Source organism: Tinamus guttatus, unplaced genomic scaffold, assembly GCF_059628265.1.
Source record: "Tinamus guttatus ecotype Peru unplaced genomic scaffold, ASM5962826v1 Tinamus_guttatus_pri_ptg000194l, whole genome shotgun sequence".
NCBI classification, from domain to species: domain Eukaryota; kingdom Metazoa; phylum Chordata; class Aves; order Tinamiformes; family Tinamidae; genus Tinamus; species Tinamus guttatus.
Genome location: NW_028288728.1, coordinates 832,724 through 851,762, shown reverse-complemented (window position 1 = coordinate 851,762; position 19,039 = coordinate 832,724). Strand labels below are relative to the sequence as shown.

The 19,039-nt window shown below is 52.9% G+C and overlaps 2 protein-coding genes across 2 annotated transcripts; both read right to left on the bottom strand.

The window, feature by feature from the left end:
• Positions 1 to 128: 128 nt before the first annotated feature.
• Positions 129 to 9,897, bottom strand: KIF3B (kinesin family member 3B). Its single transcript, XM_088523571.1, has 9 exons — positions 9,832 to 9,897; positions 4,144 to 5,582; positions 3,447 to 3,548; positions 2,758 to 2,880; positions 2,520 to 2,638; positions 2,198 to 2,311; positions 1,423 to 1,528; positions 1,036 to 1,214; positions 129 to 778 (listed from the first exon to the last, which is right to left on the bottom strand). The coding sequence occupies exons 2-9, from the start codon at positions 5,524 to 5,526 to the stop codon at positions 685 to 687; spliced, it is 2,220 nt and encodes a 739-aa protein (XP_088379697.1). The 5' UTR covers positions 5,527 to 5,582; positions 9,832 to 9,897; the 3' UTR covers positions 129 to 684.
• A 2,428-nt stretch (positions 9,898 to 12,325) lies between these two features.
• On the bottom strand, positions 12,326 to 17,255 carry POFUT1 (protein O-fucosyltransferase 1). Its single transcript, XM_010218517.2, has 7 exons — positions 17,054 to 17,255; positions 16,131 to 16,252; positions 15,392 to 15,574; positions 14,874 to 14,986; positions 13,832 to 14,024; positions 13,317 to 13,559; positions 12,326 to 12,555 (listed from the first exon to the last, which is right to left on the bottom strand). Exons 1-7 carry the CDS (start codon positions 17,253 to 17,255, stop codon positions 12,367 to 12,369), a joined length of 1,245 nt encoding a protein of 414 aa, XP_010216819.2. The 3' UTR covers positions 12,326 to 12,366.
• Between the last annotated feature and the right edge of the window lie 1,784 nt (positions 17,256 to 19,039).

Sequence of the window (19,039 nt, the reverse complement as noted above, 5' to 3'; positions counted from 1 at the left end):
ATTTCAGTTTCTATTGCTTCCTTTCCAGAGGGCACAGAGATGCTCCCAGGACCCCTTTTTGTTCTACATTTGTACAAGGAGGCCTAGCTATCTAGCTGTGAGTGCGTGATGACAGCTGCCATCCTGGCTGTTCAGACCAATTTATTAATCCCAAATGATGATGCCAGTCTTTTAAGCAGGAAGAAAAAAAAAAAAAAAGACATCTAGCTTGGATATACCCTCTGCTTTTTAACTGCATTAGGTTCTCACTATGAAGTTCTGCATGTAGCGGTGGTTCTGTGGAGATGACCTTCAACTCTATCTTCTTATTGCCCAACAGAAAAAAATAAAAAAATAAAAAAATAAAGCCCAGTGCAGCAAGAAGGGCTAGTGCAGAAGGAGAGACGGTGACGCTGTGAGGTGATCCCCATGCTTCCCATCGCTGCTGACACACGGTAACGTACCTCATGCATTTCTGATCGCCTAACTAAAATCTGTTTCCCACAGAGGCCAACTGCTGAATTGCAAACACGTATCTTCCTGTGGCTCAGTGCACCTGGGCTGGCACAAGTCAGTTAAACAGCCAAGAGGCCATGGCCAGGGCAGGGGGTTGGAGTCTGGCCGGGAGTTCTCGCTGCAGGATTTTACTTGTCTCTGCTCTCAGGAGGCAAAGGCTGCACACACCCTGGAGAGGAGCTGCTGGGTTTACTTTGGAACCAGCCCTCGTGACTGTGGATAAAGCTGAGAACTATGGGTGCCTGCTGAAGAGGATCCCCCTGATTTCCTTCCAGTTTTAGGCCTGAAGAAGTAAAAACGAAAAAATAAACAAAAAAACCCAACAATGTCACTTGTTACTCATCAAAATTAATCTCCCCAAAGCTGACAAATTTTACTGGATTTATTCTCTAACCACTCTCATCTTTCTCTTCTGTCCTACATTCCCCTCTCTCTGTCTCTGCTTTACAGCCAATTCAGCCTTATTGACAAGCGCAGACAGAGGCAGCAGTATTCACCCCTCTACTGTTAGCTAGCCTGCTTGTTAAAAATTCAGCTTACCTGGACTTTGATTTCTTATTTGAAGTGCTCTCAAAGGTTGAAGCGTCCACCTGTATCTCATCTTCATCCTGCAGAGCAGCTTCTAGTGCAGCCTGAACTTTGGGGGCGATGGCTGGACCCTCATAGTCCCTCGTGGTTCGGCTAGGCATGTCGAGCTCCAGTAATACAATATTCTCTGCCTGAGAAAGCAGAAGCAGAGACAAAGGCTCCACATTCTCATGCGAATGAATCTTTCCCTCCATGAGCTTATTCTAAAGTACTTTATAAATAGAGAGAAGGCACTCAAAATTTACATCCCATAAAAAAGAACCATCAAACCTCAGAATCCACATGCCCCCTCTGATCGGGAACGGGAATATTGAAGGCTGTAACCGCACCCAGGCTTACCCTGTACCGGGCTTCTGGACGGATCATCATGGATGTCCTGGCGTGCTGGCTCAATGGCCTCTTGTACCCTACAGCTGAGACTGGTCTTTTCATCATCTGCTGGTTACTGCAAAACAAGGATGACACTCAGTCCATTACACACCAAGACCAAAACTCCTCTTTGACTACGTAAGTGAAAACACGTGCAAATCCCACAAGGAAATATGTCCCAAGTGGGCAGAAAACATCAACGCTACATTTCTAGGAACAGTCCTCCACAATATCTTCTACAACCAGAGACAATGAGGTGAGATAGTTATCCTGTCTTATCTGTTCCCCAACAACACAGAGGATTTCTACATATTTTTACCCCACAAACCACAGATATGTTCAGTTGCATCCAATTTTCTAAATTTGCTCTAGGGAATTTCCTGTGTAGAAGGTCAGATCTATCCACAGCTCTTGAACAATCATTTCTGAGAGCTTTCTTGTTTAAAATGGGAAAGAAATATAATATGGATTTATGCCCTTTTAACGGCAAATGCAAAATTGTATCTAAATTACATATAATTATTGGGATCACCTGGAAAATTCCAAGAGTTTTCTTAAGGCTACAGTCCTGTTTTAATCAGTCTACTAAGAAGAATAAGAACTTTATTTTATAACGCAGTAAAAAAGAGAGGGTCAGTTTAAATCTCAGTTCAATCTCTCTGTCAGGGTAACTCTTGACAACCCGGGGGCTTGCTTGACATGACCTATAATCCCAGCCTAAGAAAAAGTTTAGGATAACACTCACTCTAGACGGGTTATGGGATGCAGTTTCCATTGGTCCTCCTCTTCATCAAAGAACGATCTGTTCATGATCTTATTCTTTTCTTCCAGGGGAATAAAATTTTCAATAATCAAGTGTCTGTAGGCAAACACAAAAAATGGAAAATACACAGGAAAATCAATGGTTGACCTACCTCACCACTCGTCTTCCACAGAGTAATACTAATGTTTCCTATGCTCAAATCTCGTTTTGCAAGCATGTGGAATGCTCTCCCTCCTTCCACTCCCCATCCAAAGAAACTTTCTCTGTTGGAGTTAACGGCAGGCAGGGAAGTGTTGGGACTTACTTTAGCTTTAGCTCCCTGGTGAGCTCATTCTGGGTTTGTTCCAATTCCTGACGCTCCTTGATGTGCTCTTCTTGGAGATCATGGATCTCAGCCTTCACAGCCTGCAGCTTGGAAAATAACTGGCACAAACAAGAAGAGTCAAAGTTATAACTCCTCAGTTTTCCTCACTTTCACATACACCTTGAGTTTTTCCTAACCCACTGTGCATGGATTTTTACTTATTTATTTATTGATTTACCTTTTTGAGCTTTTTGGTCTTTATATCCACCTCTTGCTGTAAAGAACTATAGGTCTCCTTCAGTTCCAGTGTTTCCTCATCCCGACTTTCCATCTGTTGTTGAATTTCTCGCTCCCGACGTTTCTAAAAACATGATATACTATATTAGAGACCACAACTGCACCTGACATGCATGAAGCCAACACTCAAGGTATTTTTACTTCCCTGGGATTCAGGGCTTTTGCTTTAGCTTCTAGCTCTTCCTATTTCCTGCCCCAGAAATACCAAGTGCTCTTCTTGATCTTTACTTTGCTGAAGGGCCTATTAGAATTGTCATCAGGTAGTGTGAATAAGTGCTCAGGCTTCAATTAAAGGAATTAAATGCTGTGTTTAGATTCTTTCTTCCTTCTTATCAATCCATACTAGACATTTCAGTTAAACAATCATCAAGAAAAATGCGTAAGACAAAACCAACTTTTATCCCACAGTGAATATCCCTCCCTTGAGCTAAGTGCTGAACTGTCACTCTCTGGGGTCTTCCAATTAGTTCATCACACAGAGATATTTCCAGCCACTTCCCCTTTCTTCTGAAATTAAGGATTGCTATTAAACAAATTTCAGGGTTAATCTTGGGCGAATTCATTTACAGTTTCTCCCAATATAGTGTTCCAGGAAAGTTCTGCAGATACAACAAATGTTCTTTCTCGTACCTGTTCCGCAATTTCCTGACGTTTCTGTTCCAAGATTTTCTGCTGTTCATTTGTGTGATCCACAATATTTTTCCCTCCCACCAGAAGCTTGCTTTCCATTGCCTAAAGAGAAAAAGAAAGAAAAGGTCTTCAGTTTCTCCCCCGGGGACCATCTAATCAATCCTTTCCACAGAATACAACCGTTTCTCCTGTGTATACAACTTCTTATGATTGCAGCTCCCTTACCTAGCATCCTGGTTAAGTCACCTGCTTCAAGAATTACTATTTCTTGAAATACCTATAAAACTGTAACATTAACAAAACAGTAACTTGCTTAGAATCACACGCTGCTGCAATGTGTGGCAAGCTTGAAGAACTAAAATGCAAACGCTCATGGAAAACACAACAACCACCAAACTTTTTAATAATTCATTCCAGAATGAAGCATTTTTGTGCTATGGCTTGTAAAAAAGATTTATCATCACATTTTGTTCTGCTGATTGCTTAAGATCCTATAAGAACAGCACATAAAAACAAAGCAACTTGTGAATGTTGAAGTATGAAATTAACAGTGCAAATTAAAATAATTTCAGCTTCTATCTAGAAATAATTATTTTAAAATCTTCTGACTTAAGCTTAACTCATCACTGTTTTGAAACTGGGAAATTTGCCATTCTCCCCAGAACCCTAAATTCCCTTCTGACAGAAAGAATTCTACCTTGATTTTAGCACTCAGCATTTCTGTTGCTTCTTTCTCTCGCCTCAGGTCCTCCATTTTCTTCTCCTTCTCCTTCAGCAGTCTCATCTTTTCTTCTGCTACCAAGCTGTGATCCTCAACAATAGCTTTCTTTTCAATCTCTAATTTTTCTTGTTGTTCCCTCCAATAGTCATCTTTGTCGTCCCCGTCATCCTCACCCTCTTCAGTATCCTCCTCCTCTTCCCCACCATCTCTCCTCCTCTCCCTCCTCTTTCTTTTGCCAACAGACCGTTTCTCCAATTGGGCTTTTAGCCGAGCGATTTCCTCCTGGAACTCTCGCAGCAGAGCATCCTTTGGATCCTCGTTGACTCTTGGCTTGTTTTTGATGTTTTTGGCACGATTGGCATATCTCAGTGTGGTAAGTGTTTCCTCTACATTGTAAGAGGCAGGGCCTATATTGGCCACCATCACAGTCTTGGCATTGCCACCTAAGGAGTCCTGAAGAAGCCGGGTTAGTTTGGAGTCCCGGTACGGAATGTGGGTGCTTTTGCCATCTACGAGGGCAGAGATAACATTGCCCAAAGCTGACAGGGAGAGATTGATTTTAGTGGCTTCCTTTAACCTCTCCCCCTGCGCCCCGGTCTTCGCTTGGCGCTCGCTCCCTGCAAGGTCCACCAGGTTCAGTTTGCCGACACGGATGTGGTTCTCTCCGTCCAGCCCTAACTCGCTGCACTCAATGGTGATCACAAAGATGGCGTGGGAACGAGAGCTGTGCTCGTTCATGTTGGTGGCACCCACCGAGCGGTTCTGGTTTCCCACGTTCATGACATGCTCTATCTCTTTGACGCTCTTCGTAACAAAGGAGGACAGGTCCTTGACATACACACCCGTGTCGGGTCTCTCCTTCAGCTCCAGCCTCTTGGACTGATCCTTTGATAACAAGTCTCTGATTTCCTCTTGGTATATTTCCAAATAAGAGGCTCTAACTAAGTACTGTTGATTCTGAGATCTAGAGATGTGGGTGAAGATGTGGTCAAATGAGTTGGGGATGACCCCTCTTTTTTCGGGATCACCACGCACTCCTTCCATGGTGTATGTTTTCCCTGTCCCAGTTTGTCCATATGCAAAGATTGTCCCATTAAATCCTTGCAAAACAGAGTCCACAAGAGGTCTGAAGGTCTCATCGTAGAGTTCAACCTGTTTGGAATTCCAGTCATACACAGCATCAAAGGTGAAAGTTTTGGGCAGTTCATGAGCTGTTCCCCTTGGATTCTTCACTGAGACCTGCCCTAATTTGACATCCACGTTAACGACTTTCTCGTACGAGGCCGTCTTCTCTTTGCTGTTCATCGGCCGGCATCGCACCACCACCCTCACGGACTCGGAGCTCTTTAACTTGGACATGACAGCAGCTCTGCGGCTGGTGTGACCTGACCAACGGATGATCCAATACTGGGAACCTAAGAAAAAGAAACACAAGAGGAATATGTGAATGCACTTTTCAGCGGGTGACAAAAGCCAAAGATTCAGCTCATCTATTTGAGCGGCATTTGCATTCATTATTTTTATGCTTCAGAATCCCTCACAACTTAATGTACAAGAAAAAAAACTGTTAAAAGCGCTAAACTGACACAACATTATGTCACAAAAGCCTGCGTGTCAATCAGCATCATTTATACAAGCCGTGCTGCAAAGGAGCAGGAGCGAATCATATCTTTACAAGTGGCAGGGATCCTCAGGACAGTAATAATGCTTTCTAAACTAGTAAAGAAAATAACTCTGTGCCATGGAGAGGCTCTTGAAAGGAATTGGCCGTGCACATAGGGTGCCTCAGCTGTCCCCAGGGCCGCAGAGCGAGGGCAGAAAACACGGCACCTCTGGAGCCGCCCGTCTGCGGAGGAGACGCTTTCATCCTCATGAGACACTGTGATAACCTTGCCAGTCCCCTGTGCACACTATGGGAGGTGTCGGCAGGGTTTCCAACTCCTAGCTGGCTTTGTTAAGGAACACAGATCTCCGAACGCAGCCCAGGGACTTTTCTGTCCTCTGTACGGAAACTTTTTCAGTCACGTTCCCAAAGCCTAGATACAGCAATAGGTGTTCCCTTTGGACACTGCTCAGACAAAGATCAAACCAGTTCCCCCTGGCTCCGTTCCCAGGGCATCAGGGCTCCTGCACATTCTGCACTCCTGCAGTGGGGGAAAATAAAGTTAACTTTATTGAGTGACAAAGACTCAAGTGACAAAGGATAACTGCTCTTCAAAAATATGCACGCAGCCTTGCAGTCCAGCTCCCTGCAAAGGACACGTGGAAGAGGCACGCACGGCGCCACCTCCTAATGCTGCCAACTACCGCAAGGGCTCCAACGAGGCAGGCACTGACCTTAGTTGGCAACTGGTGCTGCCTGGAATGCCAGGGGAACCCACATTTGTGGCACCCCAGAACGGCTGTTCAGGGCCGTAAAGTCAGATCTCTGGTGCCACAAAACTGGAAGTCACTTCTAGCACTGCCCACGAGGGGGACCAACGCAGGGACACATCCTCACGGTCTGGGCCGTGCTCTGCTCGCAGCCGCTCCATCCTGGCCAAAATGCCTCTGTCAGGAGCGATGGCGCTTTGGATCTGCTGCAAAATCCCATTCACCCACGCAAAAGGGAGGGCAATGTCCCCAGGTAGGGCTCTCCAGAGAGCCGAGGGCGATGGGATGACCTGCCACACGTGCTGTCACCCCAGGGCACCCAGAGCGTGCTGGGCGCAGGACACTGCCAGCAGCTGCCTTTCTCAGCTTTAGAAGGGGGATTGTAGCTCCTTTCATACAAAAATTGTATTAAAGGAATGCTAAAGCACTCCATAACAGGAGCTCACCCTGTCCTTCCTCTCGCGTGACCGATCTTGCAGGCAGGCTCTGCACATTCACACCAGGAACCTCCCCGGCTCGAGCTCACGCAGCTGTTGGTCAGGGGAAACAGAAGACAATCCCACCTGTCCCAAACCCTGCGAGCAGAACCGCTTCACAGCAGCTATGCCAGCACCTTTCCTTTGACAACATACTTTGAACGGGCTGCTCCGTAAATCCCGCTCCGGAGCGAAGCACACCGCGCATTCCCGCTCCGGAGCGAAGCTCACCGCGCATTCCCGCTCCGGAGCGAAGCTCACCGCGCATTCCCGCTCCGGAGCGAAGCACACTGCGCATTCCCACTCCGGAGCAAAGCACACCGTGCGTTCCCACTCCAGAGCAAAGCACATTGTGCGTTCCCACTCCGGAGCAAAGCACACCGTGCGTTCCCACTCCGGAGCAAAGCACATTGTGCGTTCCCACTCCGGAGCAAAGCACACCGTGCGTTCCCACTCCAGAGCAAAGCACATTGTGCGTTCCCACTCCGGAGCAAAGCACACCGTGCGTTCCCACTCCGGAGCAAAGCTCACCATGCGTTCCCACTCCAGAGCAAAGCACATCGTGCGTTCCCACTCCAGAGCAAAGCTCATTGCGCATTCCTGCTCTGGAGTGAAGCTCACTGCACATTTCCACTCCAGAGCAAAGCACACTGCGCATTCCCACTCCGGAGCGAAGCTCATTGCACGTTCCCGCTCCAGAGTGCATTCCCACCTGCCACACCGCCCGCTCCAGTGCCATCGGCTTTCCAAGATTCCCCATCAGACTAACCTCACGTCGCACCAATCCCGCTTGCGGATCCGGCTGTTCCTGACTCTGCTGTAGAGACGAACCAGCCACCCGCACGGGGAGCGCCCTTCAACCGGGACAAGGCGACTGTGTCCTAGCTAAGCGGCAGCCTTACACGGAGACCTGCAACTGCACGGACTGTTGCAACGAGGGAAGTTCTAATAAGCGCTAAAAAAAGTTTTTTTTTCAGGTAGGATCTTGAATATTTGCACACAGTGCAAGTAAATGTGGAACAAATACCACGTGGAAATCCCAGGCAGTACTGAAACACATTCGGTTTGGCCTCCTCAGGACTTTCTTGCTACTCCACTATCAGCTGGATCTGCAGCAAAACTGAGATATTTCACCTATGGGTTTTTTGGGTCTTTTTTTAATCAGTAATTGCACATTGTCTCAGGAGATGCTCTCGAACAACGTGACAGAACGTCAGGAGCAGAGCGAGAGGACTGGGAAAGCAAGCAGCACATTTCTACCCCAATATCCTTATGTCAGGCTCCACCAAAAATAACATCAGGGCAACAACTAAACATAGTTAATAACCTGTTTGGAAAGTCAATATGACCTCTGGAATTCCCTCGGTGTCCTCAGGGCTTTCCCTCAGGACAACGCTCCCTTGTAATTCCCACCAAAGCCTTTGGTAGTTGAAGGGGAAGAAGAGGAAGGTCTGCGGAGGTGACCAGACCGGACAGCCCTCCCAAAGGGCTTGACAAGCTGCACATGGAATCCAGCCCGCTCCAGGGATCCGAGGGTGCTGCTGCACCATGAACAGGGACACGGCTCCCGACCGACCGACAGCCCCAGATCAAACCTCCCTGCTGGCTGATCCGCACAGAAAAAGCAACTCTGCCTCTACTCCTCATGAGTAATTACACTCCCAAATATATGCTTATTCCCTATTTACCTGAGATAATCCCACTGCTCCAAAAACACCAGGCCATTTTTTTTCCCCGGTTAAGTTCATATAACAAATGAGGCTTCACCTGCCTGCACTATTGTGCTGAACGTTCACATTGGCAAACAATTAAATTAGGCACAAGTTCAGGAAAGAGAAGCCTTAATTTATTATAGCAAGCTTAATAGCCAAAATACTATTTAGATAAGTAGCGCGGCTTTCTAAGAGATGTTGGCTACAATTAAACAAATCTTATTATCCTTCTATTGTCTGCTGTCTTTTCCAGAGTTATTCAGAGGCACCTGGAGGCTGAAGGAGCAGCAGGCACGTGTGGACAGCACTGCCTGGGCGCAGATTTCACAGGCCCCACGCTGTGGGCTCCGTCTCCTTGCTGTGACGGCCACACACTGTCACCGCTGTCCCTCTCGCTTCCAGCTCCCTGATGCCACCAAACCCTCCCCTCCGCGACGAGGCTCCTTCAGGACAGCGTGGGGTGAAACGGCCCCGTGGACTGAGCTGGGAGGCACAGAGCGCTTGGTGCCCCGCAACCTGCACGCGCGTGTGGGCAAGACGGTGCCCTGGGTGGCCGCATGTGCACACAGGGACACTCATATCCCTGTCACACGTGTGTGCACACGGGAACGCTCATATCCCTGCCACATGTGTGCACGCGGTGACACTTGTATCCCTGCCACGCGTGTGTGCACACAGGGACACTCATAACCCTGCCACATGTGTGTGCACACGGGGATACTCGTATCCCTGCCACATGTGTGCACACAGGGACACTCATAACCCTGCCGCATGTGTGTGCACACGGGGATACTCGTATCCCTGCCACACGTGTGTGTACACGGGGTCACTCCTGTCCCTGCCACACGCGTGTGCACACGGGGACACTCCCGCCCTCGCCACACGCGCGTGCCCACGGCAGCGCTGACCCCGCACAGCGCGTGCCTCGGCAGGAGCGGGCCAGGCCCGTGCGAGCGGCCGCCGCGGGGCCGCTTTCACAGCCGCGGCTGCGAGGGCCGCTCCCTGCCTCCCTTCCTCCCTCCCTCCCCGCTCCGGTCCCCGGTCCCGCCCCGGTCCCGGCGCGCAGCGCGGCCCCAGCAGCAGCCGCCCCGACCCGGCCTCACCTGCGCCGTCACCATGGAGCCCCCGCCCGGCCGCCTCGCTGCCGCCGCACCGGATACGGCGGGGCGGGCCCGCCGCCCCCCCCGCGCACTTCCTTGGCAACGCGCGCGCCCGCCCCCAAGCCAGGACTTCCTTAGCGACCGCCGCCTGGCAACCGGCGCACTTCCCTAGCGACAGGGCGGGGCAGCGCCACGCCGCTTCCCTAGCAACGCCCCCCCACACACACCGGTCCAGATGGACCGGACCGGGCCGGGCCGGGCCGGACCGAGCGCTGCACCCCCCGCGGGACCGGACCGAACGCTGCACCCTTCACGGGACCGGACCCTGCGCGGAGGCATCCGGCCGGGTCTCCGGGACGGGAAGAATGGGGCCGCCACCACCCCCAGGCACTGCCACTACCCCCGGCGGCCCAGGGCCCTCTTTCTCCCTCCCCAGACAAAGGGGACCCCCCAGAACCGCCGCAGGGGGAGCAGCACAGGGGCAGCAAAGAGGGGGCTGGGGAGCCCAGGCCCACGCACTGACACAGGCACCAGCTTCACTCTGCATTACTGGTACAAAAATACAAAATTGGCTTTATTTTTGCTTGCCCCCTAGCAGTCCAGCCCGCTGGGAAGGCGCGAGCACAGCGAGGCAGCCCCCCAGCACCCTTTCACAGCACCACAGGGAGACTAAAACTGGTGACCATCAGCGAGACTTGGGCCACCTCCATCTTGCTGGTGAAAATCGCCATTTTGTGCAGATTCCCCCTCCTCATCGATGCCTCTAACTCGGCGGGGCAGCATGCGGAGCGGGCAGAGGGAGAGCGGCTGATAGGGCTGCACGTTTAACAGTTTTCCAGGCGTGGATGACTGATCGTGAGTCTGAAGCTTATGTTTTGCCCACATTAGGGAAGAATAGTGTAAGAAAAAACGGAATATGCAGGATGAGCGGCTGTGTATGGACTGGGGAACATCCTGGAGCGAGGGCCTCTCCGCCGCAGACGCCGTTCCCGGCCACCAGCCATCTCCCGACCTCGCGTTCCTCAACAGCAGCCTTCAGCTACAGAAACTGCCCGTGCTTTAGCCAAAAACATGTACCTGATGTCAGCTCATTGCTCACCTACAGCACGACCTAACTGCTAGATTCCCTGCAACAGCCAAAGCCCACGCGTTTCTGGAAAGCAGCGCTGAGGAATCAAGACACAAGTTCATGCCACCCTAACAGCGCAGGTAACTCCTTCCACTTGGCCTCTTTTGCTCCTGTGAACCTTCAAATTCCTTCAAGCCACAGGAACACTTCCCAAGGGAGAGGGAAAAAAAAAAAAGAAAAGAAGAGGCATTCAGAATTAACCCCAAGTAAACGCTCTGAGAGCGCGTTACATAGATCATAAGATCCCATCAGAGGAAGCCACCACGGCCCCACAGCTTTAACTACTCACCATTTTTAACAAGTAAACAGTAAATTCTACACTCAGCCTTTGAAAAGTCTTTGGAATAACTACAGACATCAGTCAAATTGAGATTTAACAGGGATTATCACCATTACTAGCACCAAACTGTACTAGGTCAAGCTGATTTTTCTTGTGCTTATTGTTCCGCTATTAGCTAACATTTTCTGCAGAAAGCTACAATGGGAAATAATCCTACTGTTGTCAGAGGGATTATTTTACACAACAAAAATCAGAAAACCATTAACATGGACCTAGATAAGACATACTTCAACCTACACTAATTCTTAACTCAAAATAAAAAATTATTTAAAAAGTTACATTTCTACCATCAACATCCACCTTAAATTAACAGCTACAAAGCCCCCAGTTTCCATTCAAGACTGTCTACAAAAATTACCCCTAAACCCTCCTTCCCCAGGGCAGAGCAGAGACCAAGGGCGGCTGGACTGGCAATGACAACGTCACACCCTGAGCCCACTGCGTGTCCCCAGCACCTCAGAGGAGGGAGCTCCATGAGCCTGGACTCTCACAAAGCCACTGGGAAGCAGATGCTAAACCCCTTTTCCCAGGGGAATGGGAACTGAGGCACACGGGTGATTTGGGTCTAATAAGGCAGCAGCAATACTTGATAAAACCCAGATTTTCTCTCAAGCCTTCCATGATCTTCCTGAAAATACTGTGCGCTAAAGAGAATGTATGGTCAGTTTTGCACAATAAGCAGCTTCTCAATATCTCTAGGTAAACTGACAAAGATTTAAGAGGGAAAAAAAAGGGGGAACAAGAAGGAGAATAAATTTGAGCAGCTGCTTGATCATAATCGTTGTCAAATCCCAAATAATGAGAACAGGAAACTATGTAGTTTCCTATAAACTACATGATTTAAAATTTCCTTTCTGTCTGATCTCGTGCCAGAAGTGTGGGAGAACTGAGAAGTCAGCCAGAGCCGTCTAAAAATCACTGTGAAAACTATAAAAAAAAAGATTGAAAATCAGTCCACAGCCAGAGTCTGGCTGAGCGCTCTACACACAGCAGAACGGTGTTTGACGGGTCCCTCAGCAAGGTAGTGAGCCCAGAGCTCTGAGAACTATCAAGCCCAATTCAGTTTGGGTCAGAATTCATCCCGTAACCTCGGCGGGTGGTCCATGCCAAAAAAGGAGGAGGGTTTTCCATGCACATCACGCTCTCGCTTCACAAAGGCGGTGAACGAAGAGACGCAGTTCCCGATAAAGTGATCGGACTGGCCGAGAATATACAGGTCAATCTGGGCCACCTCAGGCTGCAAGCTCACAACTTTGATCTGTACGGGAAAAATAAGGCAAATAAATTAAACCAGTCATCTATTTGTATGATCCAAAGCTTTTAGCATAGCACTAGAAATGGGAACATAGATTTACAACAGGAAAAGGCATGGATTCTATCTAAAGTTGCCCTGTAACTGCTCTATGAAGTCAAGACTATTTAACTGAAGCATTTTTTCGGTGAGAACTTCACTGCCTGGCAGGATGATGCTCTTCAACCTCTAAGGAAGAGAGAGTTCTCCAGGAAGTTAGTTTTATTTTTATTGCTGTGAACAAAACTCACTTGAGCATGCTAGGATTTGTCTGGGATATACAGGCCCCACACCTGGGTGGCATATTGCAAAAGTCACAGAACTTACTAATCCTGGCTGCCTTTTAGACTGTCTCTCAGAGTTAAACTGCAAGAGAGGCGGGAAACACCCAGCTCAAGTGCCCATCCAAGGAGAGAAGAGGCTGAGGTTCTCAGAGCAGCCAGTTATTAGTTTGCATTTTAGTACAAGGCTCCAAATCCCCCCCAGTATCTCGAGGTAGGACCCGCAGCCCTATGGCTGCTCAGTGCGTTGACTCCCTCGCTAGATGGTCTGTGTTTTTCTTTAACAACAGGTCACGTTAATGCTTCCCATTAGCTGCAGGACATCATCTCAGTTTCACCAAAAACGTGTTCCATGGCTAACTGTGTTGCTTAGGGCAGCTACAGAGCAGAAACCAAGGAAAGTCTTTACTGGGCATTCCTGCTAGAATGAGTTTCTGAAATATTTACCTTTCCTTGGAAGAACTGCTGTATTTCCTTGGTGTAGGGCTCAGAATCAGTAGCAATATACACAGATTTAGCATCTGTCTTTTGCACCCAGAGCTTGAGAGCGCGCTTGATCTCCTTGAGGCCTGGCAGGCACATGTCCATGGTAAGAGGCACCGCCGTGTTTCGGTCGTAGCCCACACACTGAGGAGAAGCCATGAAGTGAGGCCCAGCTGTCCCATCCTTTAACATATTACAAGCATTTTTCTATTGGAAGAAGAAAAGAAAACACCACGTTTCAATGGCAGCAGCTAAGGAAAACAGCACCAAGTCCCTGCGCTGCCGGCACAGTTACACAGAGCCTGTCTGAAATATGAATCCCAGCAGCATCTCTACCACTCAAACAGCGCGTTACTGAATGCCAGCTGAGTTTCACCATCCCAGAACGAGAGTTCCTTTTTTGATGGTCTTTTCCATGGAATGACCAGCCTACGACAACAACAGGAACTACATCAACAAGCAGTAACCCAGAGTCATACCCAGTCCGAGCCGATGCGCAGGTGGATTCCTATGTAGGGCCTAAGCAGGAGAGAGTGGATATAGGCTTCTCCTTGCTTCACCATTTTGTCAGACCACACAATGTACTTCTGCAGAGGCCGGTGCTCCTCCAGGACTGGGAACTGGGCTGGAGCTCCAGGTAAGGCGAGGACGGGGTGCTCAGATGGTGGAAACCTATGAATTCAAAACAGGCAGAACAGAAGCCTTCCCCGTATCTGCTGAACAGACAGGGCTCCTGCTCCTGTCAGAACAACACACAAACATTCGTACAGGACGTATAAAACTGGCGCCAAGGTCAGGCCTGAACTAATTAGCTGGGTAGCTCATTAGTCCTGCACAGAAAGTGACTTAGCCGCATATTCCAAGTTTGAAACCTTGCACAAAGAACGATGCACATTGACTTTTTGAAGGTTACAATGGAAATCATGATGCACCCTTGAAAACACAGCACTTGACACAGATGAACCCACCTCGTTACGCCACGTAAACAGAAGCAAGAGACTCAGATACCACGTTTTACCTCGACCTCCCAACAAAGGGATTAACCGCACTCGATGGACAATACAGAGATAAGAATCTGGCATGTGCAGTAACGAACTAGCAAGCAACGAGAGCTGTATGTTTTTCATCCCAGGCTACAGCAACTGTCACCCAATCCTACTGATATGATCAGAGTCACTCGTGGCCCTGATAACATGGTGCAACCTGCAAAGCTTCATGATCAGCAACTGAGAACCAAGATCTTTTTGAAGGGTAATAAAGCACTTAATCAATAAACACAGTCATTAAATGTTAATTATCAGCTCAGAAATCCATCAGCCTAACAGAGCTCACACCTAGCACTGTCTGCAGGAAGGGCCCATTCAGCCAGTATTTCAAGGAAAAAAAAAGGCATTAAGGTTTTCAGTTATGTTACTTAACAAACACTTAAATTTCCTCCCTGCAAATGACCAAGACCCTACAGTAAGGGCACAATTTTAAAACCCTCCACTGGCCCGTAAATATTTTCCCAACTTCCGGTACCTTTGGATCCAATGGTCCTTGTACGCGGCACTGAAGGAAATTCCCTTGAAGAGCTCAGACTTATCGAAATCCACTTTGAACTGGTCCCAGAAGGGACCGAAGGGGTTTCCATCCTGCAGAGGAGAGATGGGCACTCCATGATGTAACGCGCGCAGGGCTGGCGGCACCGACGGGACGAGGCACCGGCAGCTGGGAGCTCCGCAGGGAGCGCCGCACGGAGCGGCCCTCGCCACCACGGAAAGGAGCGGGAAACGTTTCAAAAACCCGCTGGGAACTAGTGAAAAGGCTGCTCGAAAACCTCCAGCACCACAGCTGGCACTGGGGGCAGCAGCTCCAAACCGTCCACGCGCCGCACGGGCGGGACGTGGGCACGGACCAGCAGCAGATAAGCTTTTCCGTAGGGATTTATTTACCTTCCTGCACAGCCAAGCCCAAGGCACCCACACCCTGGCAGCGGCGCAGCCCGCGCGCTCGGTGACAAAGGGACGACGGAGGCGGCGGAGCCCGCGGGCACTCACCTTCATGGGGCAGGCGGAGCGGTCGGCGCTGCGCTGCGCGGCCGCCTCGAAGCAGTAGGCGACGCGGCGGCCTGGGGGCCAGCGCGCGGGCGCCAGGCGCTCCATGAACTCCTCGAGGCTCAGCACGCGGTGGAAGCGCCGCAGCGGCTCCAGCTCGAAGTACTCGCCGTAGGGCACGTGCAGCTGCGGGCGGCAGGGACAGCCTGAGCCGCCCGGCCCCGCTCCCGCCCCGCTCCCCGCGTTGGATGCACCCCAGGATGTGCTTTTTGCTGCTGTTGCTGGTACATCATGAGAGTAGGGACAAAACAGCAAGCAGCGGGTGAAGAGGAAGATAAGGACCAGGGTACCATCAAGGGAGCAGCTGAAACTGCGCAGTGGGGCCAAACCAGGGCTCTTTGAGCCAAAATGACACCATATATGGAGGTGAGTTACCAGAGTTCACCAGAAGGACCCCAAAAGATGAGCACCAGGGGTCCGGAAAAACCCCCAGGGACCACCAGAAGAGCACAGGGGCACGAGGGTGGGATATGTTGTAATCAGTTATAGGAAACAGAATGAATATGTGGGATCATTCAGGGCAATTTCATGCCTAAGTGGATAACAGAGAAACACCAGCTCTGGTTAATGCAACTCAGGGCACGCACGCGAGCAGGAGCCACCCCGCGCGCCCGGCACCGCGAGGAAGAGCCCCCGGCGCTCGGAGCGGTGCCGAAGCGCGTTCCCGAGCCGCGGCACTCACGTTGGTGTAGGGCGGGCGCTGGTGGCGGTACTCGATCCAGGGCGGCACGGCCAGGCTGCGGTTGAGGGCGCGCGCGAAGGCCAGCGCGCCCAGCAGGTGCTCGGCCTGGTTCCCAAAGCGGCCTGCGCGACACGGGCCAAAACAGCGGGATGAGGAGCGGGAATGGGGCACAGGGCGCGAGGAGCCAGGATGGGGTGTGGGGCTGGGGCATGGGGAGCAGGGATGGGGTGTGGGGAGCAGGAGCAGGGATAGGGTGCGGGGCCAAGGCAGGAGGAGCAGGGATGGGGACTGGGGATGGAGAGTGGGGAACGGGGCTGGGGCACAGGGATCAGGAGCAGGGAAAGGGAGTGGTGAGGGAGAGCGGCGATAGAAAGCAGGGATTGGGAGCGGAGCCAGGGAAGGGGATTGGGAGCAGGGATAGGGAGTGGTGAGGGAGAGCGGGGATAGAAAGCAGGGATCGGGAGCGGAGCCAGGGAAGGGGATTGGGAGCAGGGATAGGGAGTAGTGAAGGAGAGCGGGGATAGAAAGCAGGGATCAGGAGCAAGACCAGGGAAGGGGATTGGGAGCAGGGCTGGGGAAGGGGAACGGGACCGAGGAGATGGGGGATGGAGAGCGAGGATGAAGAGGGGGAATTGGAAGTGGTGCTGGGAAGACAGGATCGGGGATGGGGATAGGGAGCAGGGCTGGGGCTTGGGAGCAGGGATAGGGAGTAGTGAGGGAGAGCAGGGATGGAAAGCGGGGACGGAGAGGGGGGATTGGGAGTAGGGCCGAGAAGAGAGAATCGGGCATAGGGAGCGGGGATGGGGAAGGGGATCGGGACCGCGGGGATGGGGGATGGAGAACGAAGACAGAGAGCGGGACGGGAGCGGGGCCGGGACCGCGGCCGGGGCTCGGGTTGTGGCCGGGCGCGGCGCCCCGCTCACCCATGCACGGGCAGTAGAGCACGTAGCCGGCCGGGTCCCACGCGGGCTGCTCCGCCGCCGCCGCCGGCAGCAGCAGCAGCAGCAGCAGCAGCAGCAGCGCCGCGAGCGCCGCCATGAGCGCGGCGGGGGCGGGGGCGCGCGGCGCTCCCGGCATGCCCCGCGGCCCGCCGGAACGGCCGCGCTCGCGGGAAGCGGCGCCCATCGCGGCGGAAGCGGGAGCGCGGGCGGCGCCGCTCCCACAATGCCCCGCACAATGGGGCCGCGGCGGGCGCAGCCCGAGCCCGCGCCGCGCCGGGCGGCGCCCGGGGGCACCGGGTGAGTGCGGGGCGGGGCGGGGCCGACCCCCCGCCGACCCCCCTCCCCCGCGCGGCGGCGGCGGAGGCCGGGACCGCCCCCACCCCCCCCCGCGGTGCGCCGTGGAGACGGGGGGAGGGGCGGGGGCACGTGCGGAACCGCCGCTCTCACCCCCCCGGGGCCGCTGCGGGTGCCCGGGCCGCCCCGTCGCGGCCGTGCGGGCGAGCCCCGGCGGCGGGAGAGCGGCGGGATGGGGGGTGTTGGGGTGTTGGGGTGGCTGTTTGGGGGACGGAAAGAGGGTCCGAGCGGCGCCGGGGCCGCGGGCAGCCCCGGTGAGCGGGGGGCGGCAGCCCGGGCCGGTGGTTGCCGCGGGCCGGGCTGCCCCGTCGGTGCTGCAGGCTGAACCGCGCGGAGCGGGGACGAGCCCGGCGGCGGGAGAGGAGGGCTGCGGCGCGGCCAGGTAGAGCTGTGCGCGGCTGCGGCTGTACAGGTAGAGCTGTGCACAGCTACGGCTGTGTGTGGCTATGGCTGTGCAAGTGAAGCTGTGCGCGGCTGCGGCTGTGCAGGTAGAGCTGTACTCAGCTATGGCTGTGTGTGGCTACAGCTGTGCAGAGCTACAGGTAGAGCTGTGCGCGGCTACAGCTGTGCAGGTAGAGCTGTGCGCGGCTACAGCTGAGCGCGGCTATGGCTGTACGCAGCTACAGCTGTATAGAGCCTGGCTGTGTGCGGTCATGGCTATGGCTGTACACAGCTACAGCTGTGCACAGCTACGGCTATGCGAGGTGACGGCTGTACACGGCGACGGCTGTACATAGCTGCGGCTGTGCGCGACTGCAGCCGTACGCAGCTACGGCCGCACACCGCTATAGGTGTGCGCCGCTACAGCTAGACGTAGCTACAGCTGTACGTGGCTGTGGCTGTACACGGCTGCACCTGCACTGTGCAGCGCAGGAGCCCTCGCACCAGCACAAACCCTGGGCTGAGCAGCAGCTCCCGGGAGGAGAAGGGGCAGCACCGGGGCTGCTTCTTGGCCAGGCCACACCGAGACTCAGCAGCCACCCCAAGGACGGACAAACTCGTGTCACGCGTGAGGGAGGCGGCGGCTCGCAGGGCTCTTACAGACGTGCGGGAGGCGCCAGAGCTGCAGGAGGCTCCTCGGCGCAGCGACAGGGCTGCCAGCGTGAAGCGAAACACAGGAAGCTCCAGCGGTGCCCGGAGCGCGTTGGCCGGGGCTGCGGCACGCGGGAACGACGGCGCCGGGCACGCGGGACCTGCCTGGCACCGCCTGCTCGGGCAGCACCGCAGCCGAGGGCCCGGGGCCTCTGCCAGCCCCAGGGCTGTTTCGATTCTGTGCAAAGAGAAACTGCAGCTCCACGACACCAGGCTCAACAACCAGCCCCCGGCAGCTTTCCTGCTGCGCTGCACCTGTTGTGCTGAAAGGAGCAGATCCCTGTTCTTCATCGGATCAGGGAGTTGATCCAGGCACCTTTTCCTGATATTTTTAACTGGTCCCAGAGCAGGTTTCCGCGTGCGCTGGCAGTGCGGGAGCCCTCCTCGCAGCGTGGTCAGACCTGGAACAAACCCTCAGCGCAGCTTGTGCTTCCCTGGGCCGGGTGTGCTCTGTGCTAGCTCAGACTGTAGCGTTGTCCGTTTGAGGAGAAACGGCTGGAATCCCATGCACAGCCTCTGCTC

Coding starts and splice junctions, on each gene's coding strand:
- POFUT1 (XM_010218517.2), bottom strand. CDS start 17,255: ATGGGCGCCGCTTCCCGCGAGCGCGGCCGTTCCGGCGGGCCGCGGGGC. Junction 14,025..14,873: donor AAGGACCATTGGATCCAAAG/GTACCGGAAGTT, acceptor TTGAATTCATAG/GTTTCCACCATCTGAGCACC. Junction 13,560..13,831: donor TGCGCATCGGCTCGGACTGG/GTATGACTCTGG, acceptor TTCTTCCAATAG/AAAAATGCTTGTAATATGTT.
- KIF3B (XM_088523571.1), bottom strand. CDS start 5,526: ATGTCCAAGTTAAAGAGCTCCGAGTCCGTGAGGGTGGTGGTGCGATGC. Junction 3,549..4,143: donor TGCTGAGTGCTAAAATCAAG/GTAGAATTCTTT, acceptor TTTTCTCTTTAG/GCAATGGAAAGCAAGCTTCT. Junction 1,215..1,422: donor GTCCAGAAGCCCGGTACAGG/GTAAGCCTGGGT, acceptor CTGCTTTCTCAG/GCAGAGAATATTGTATTACT.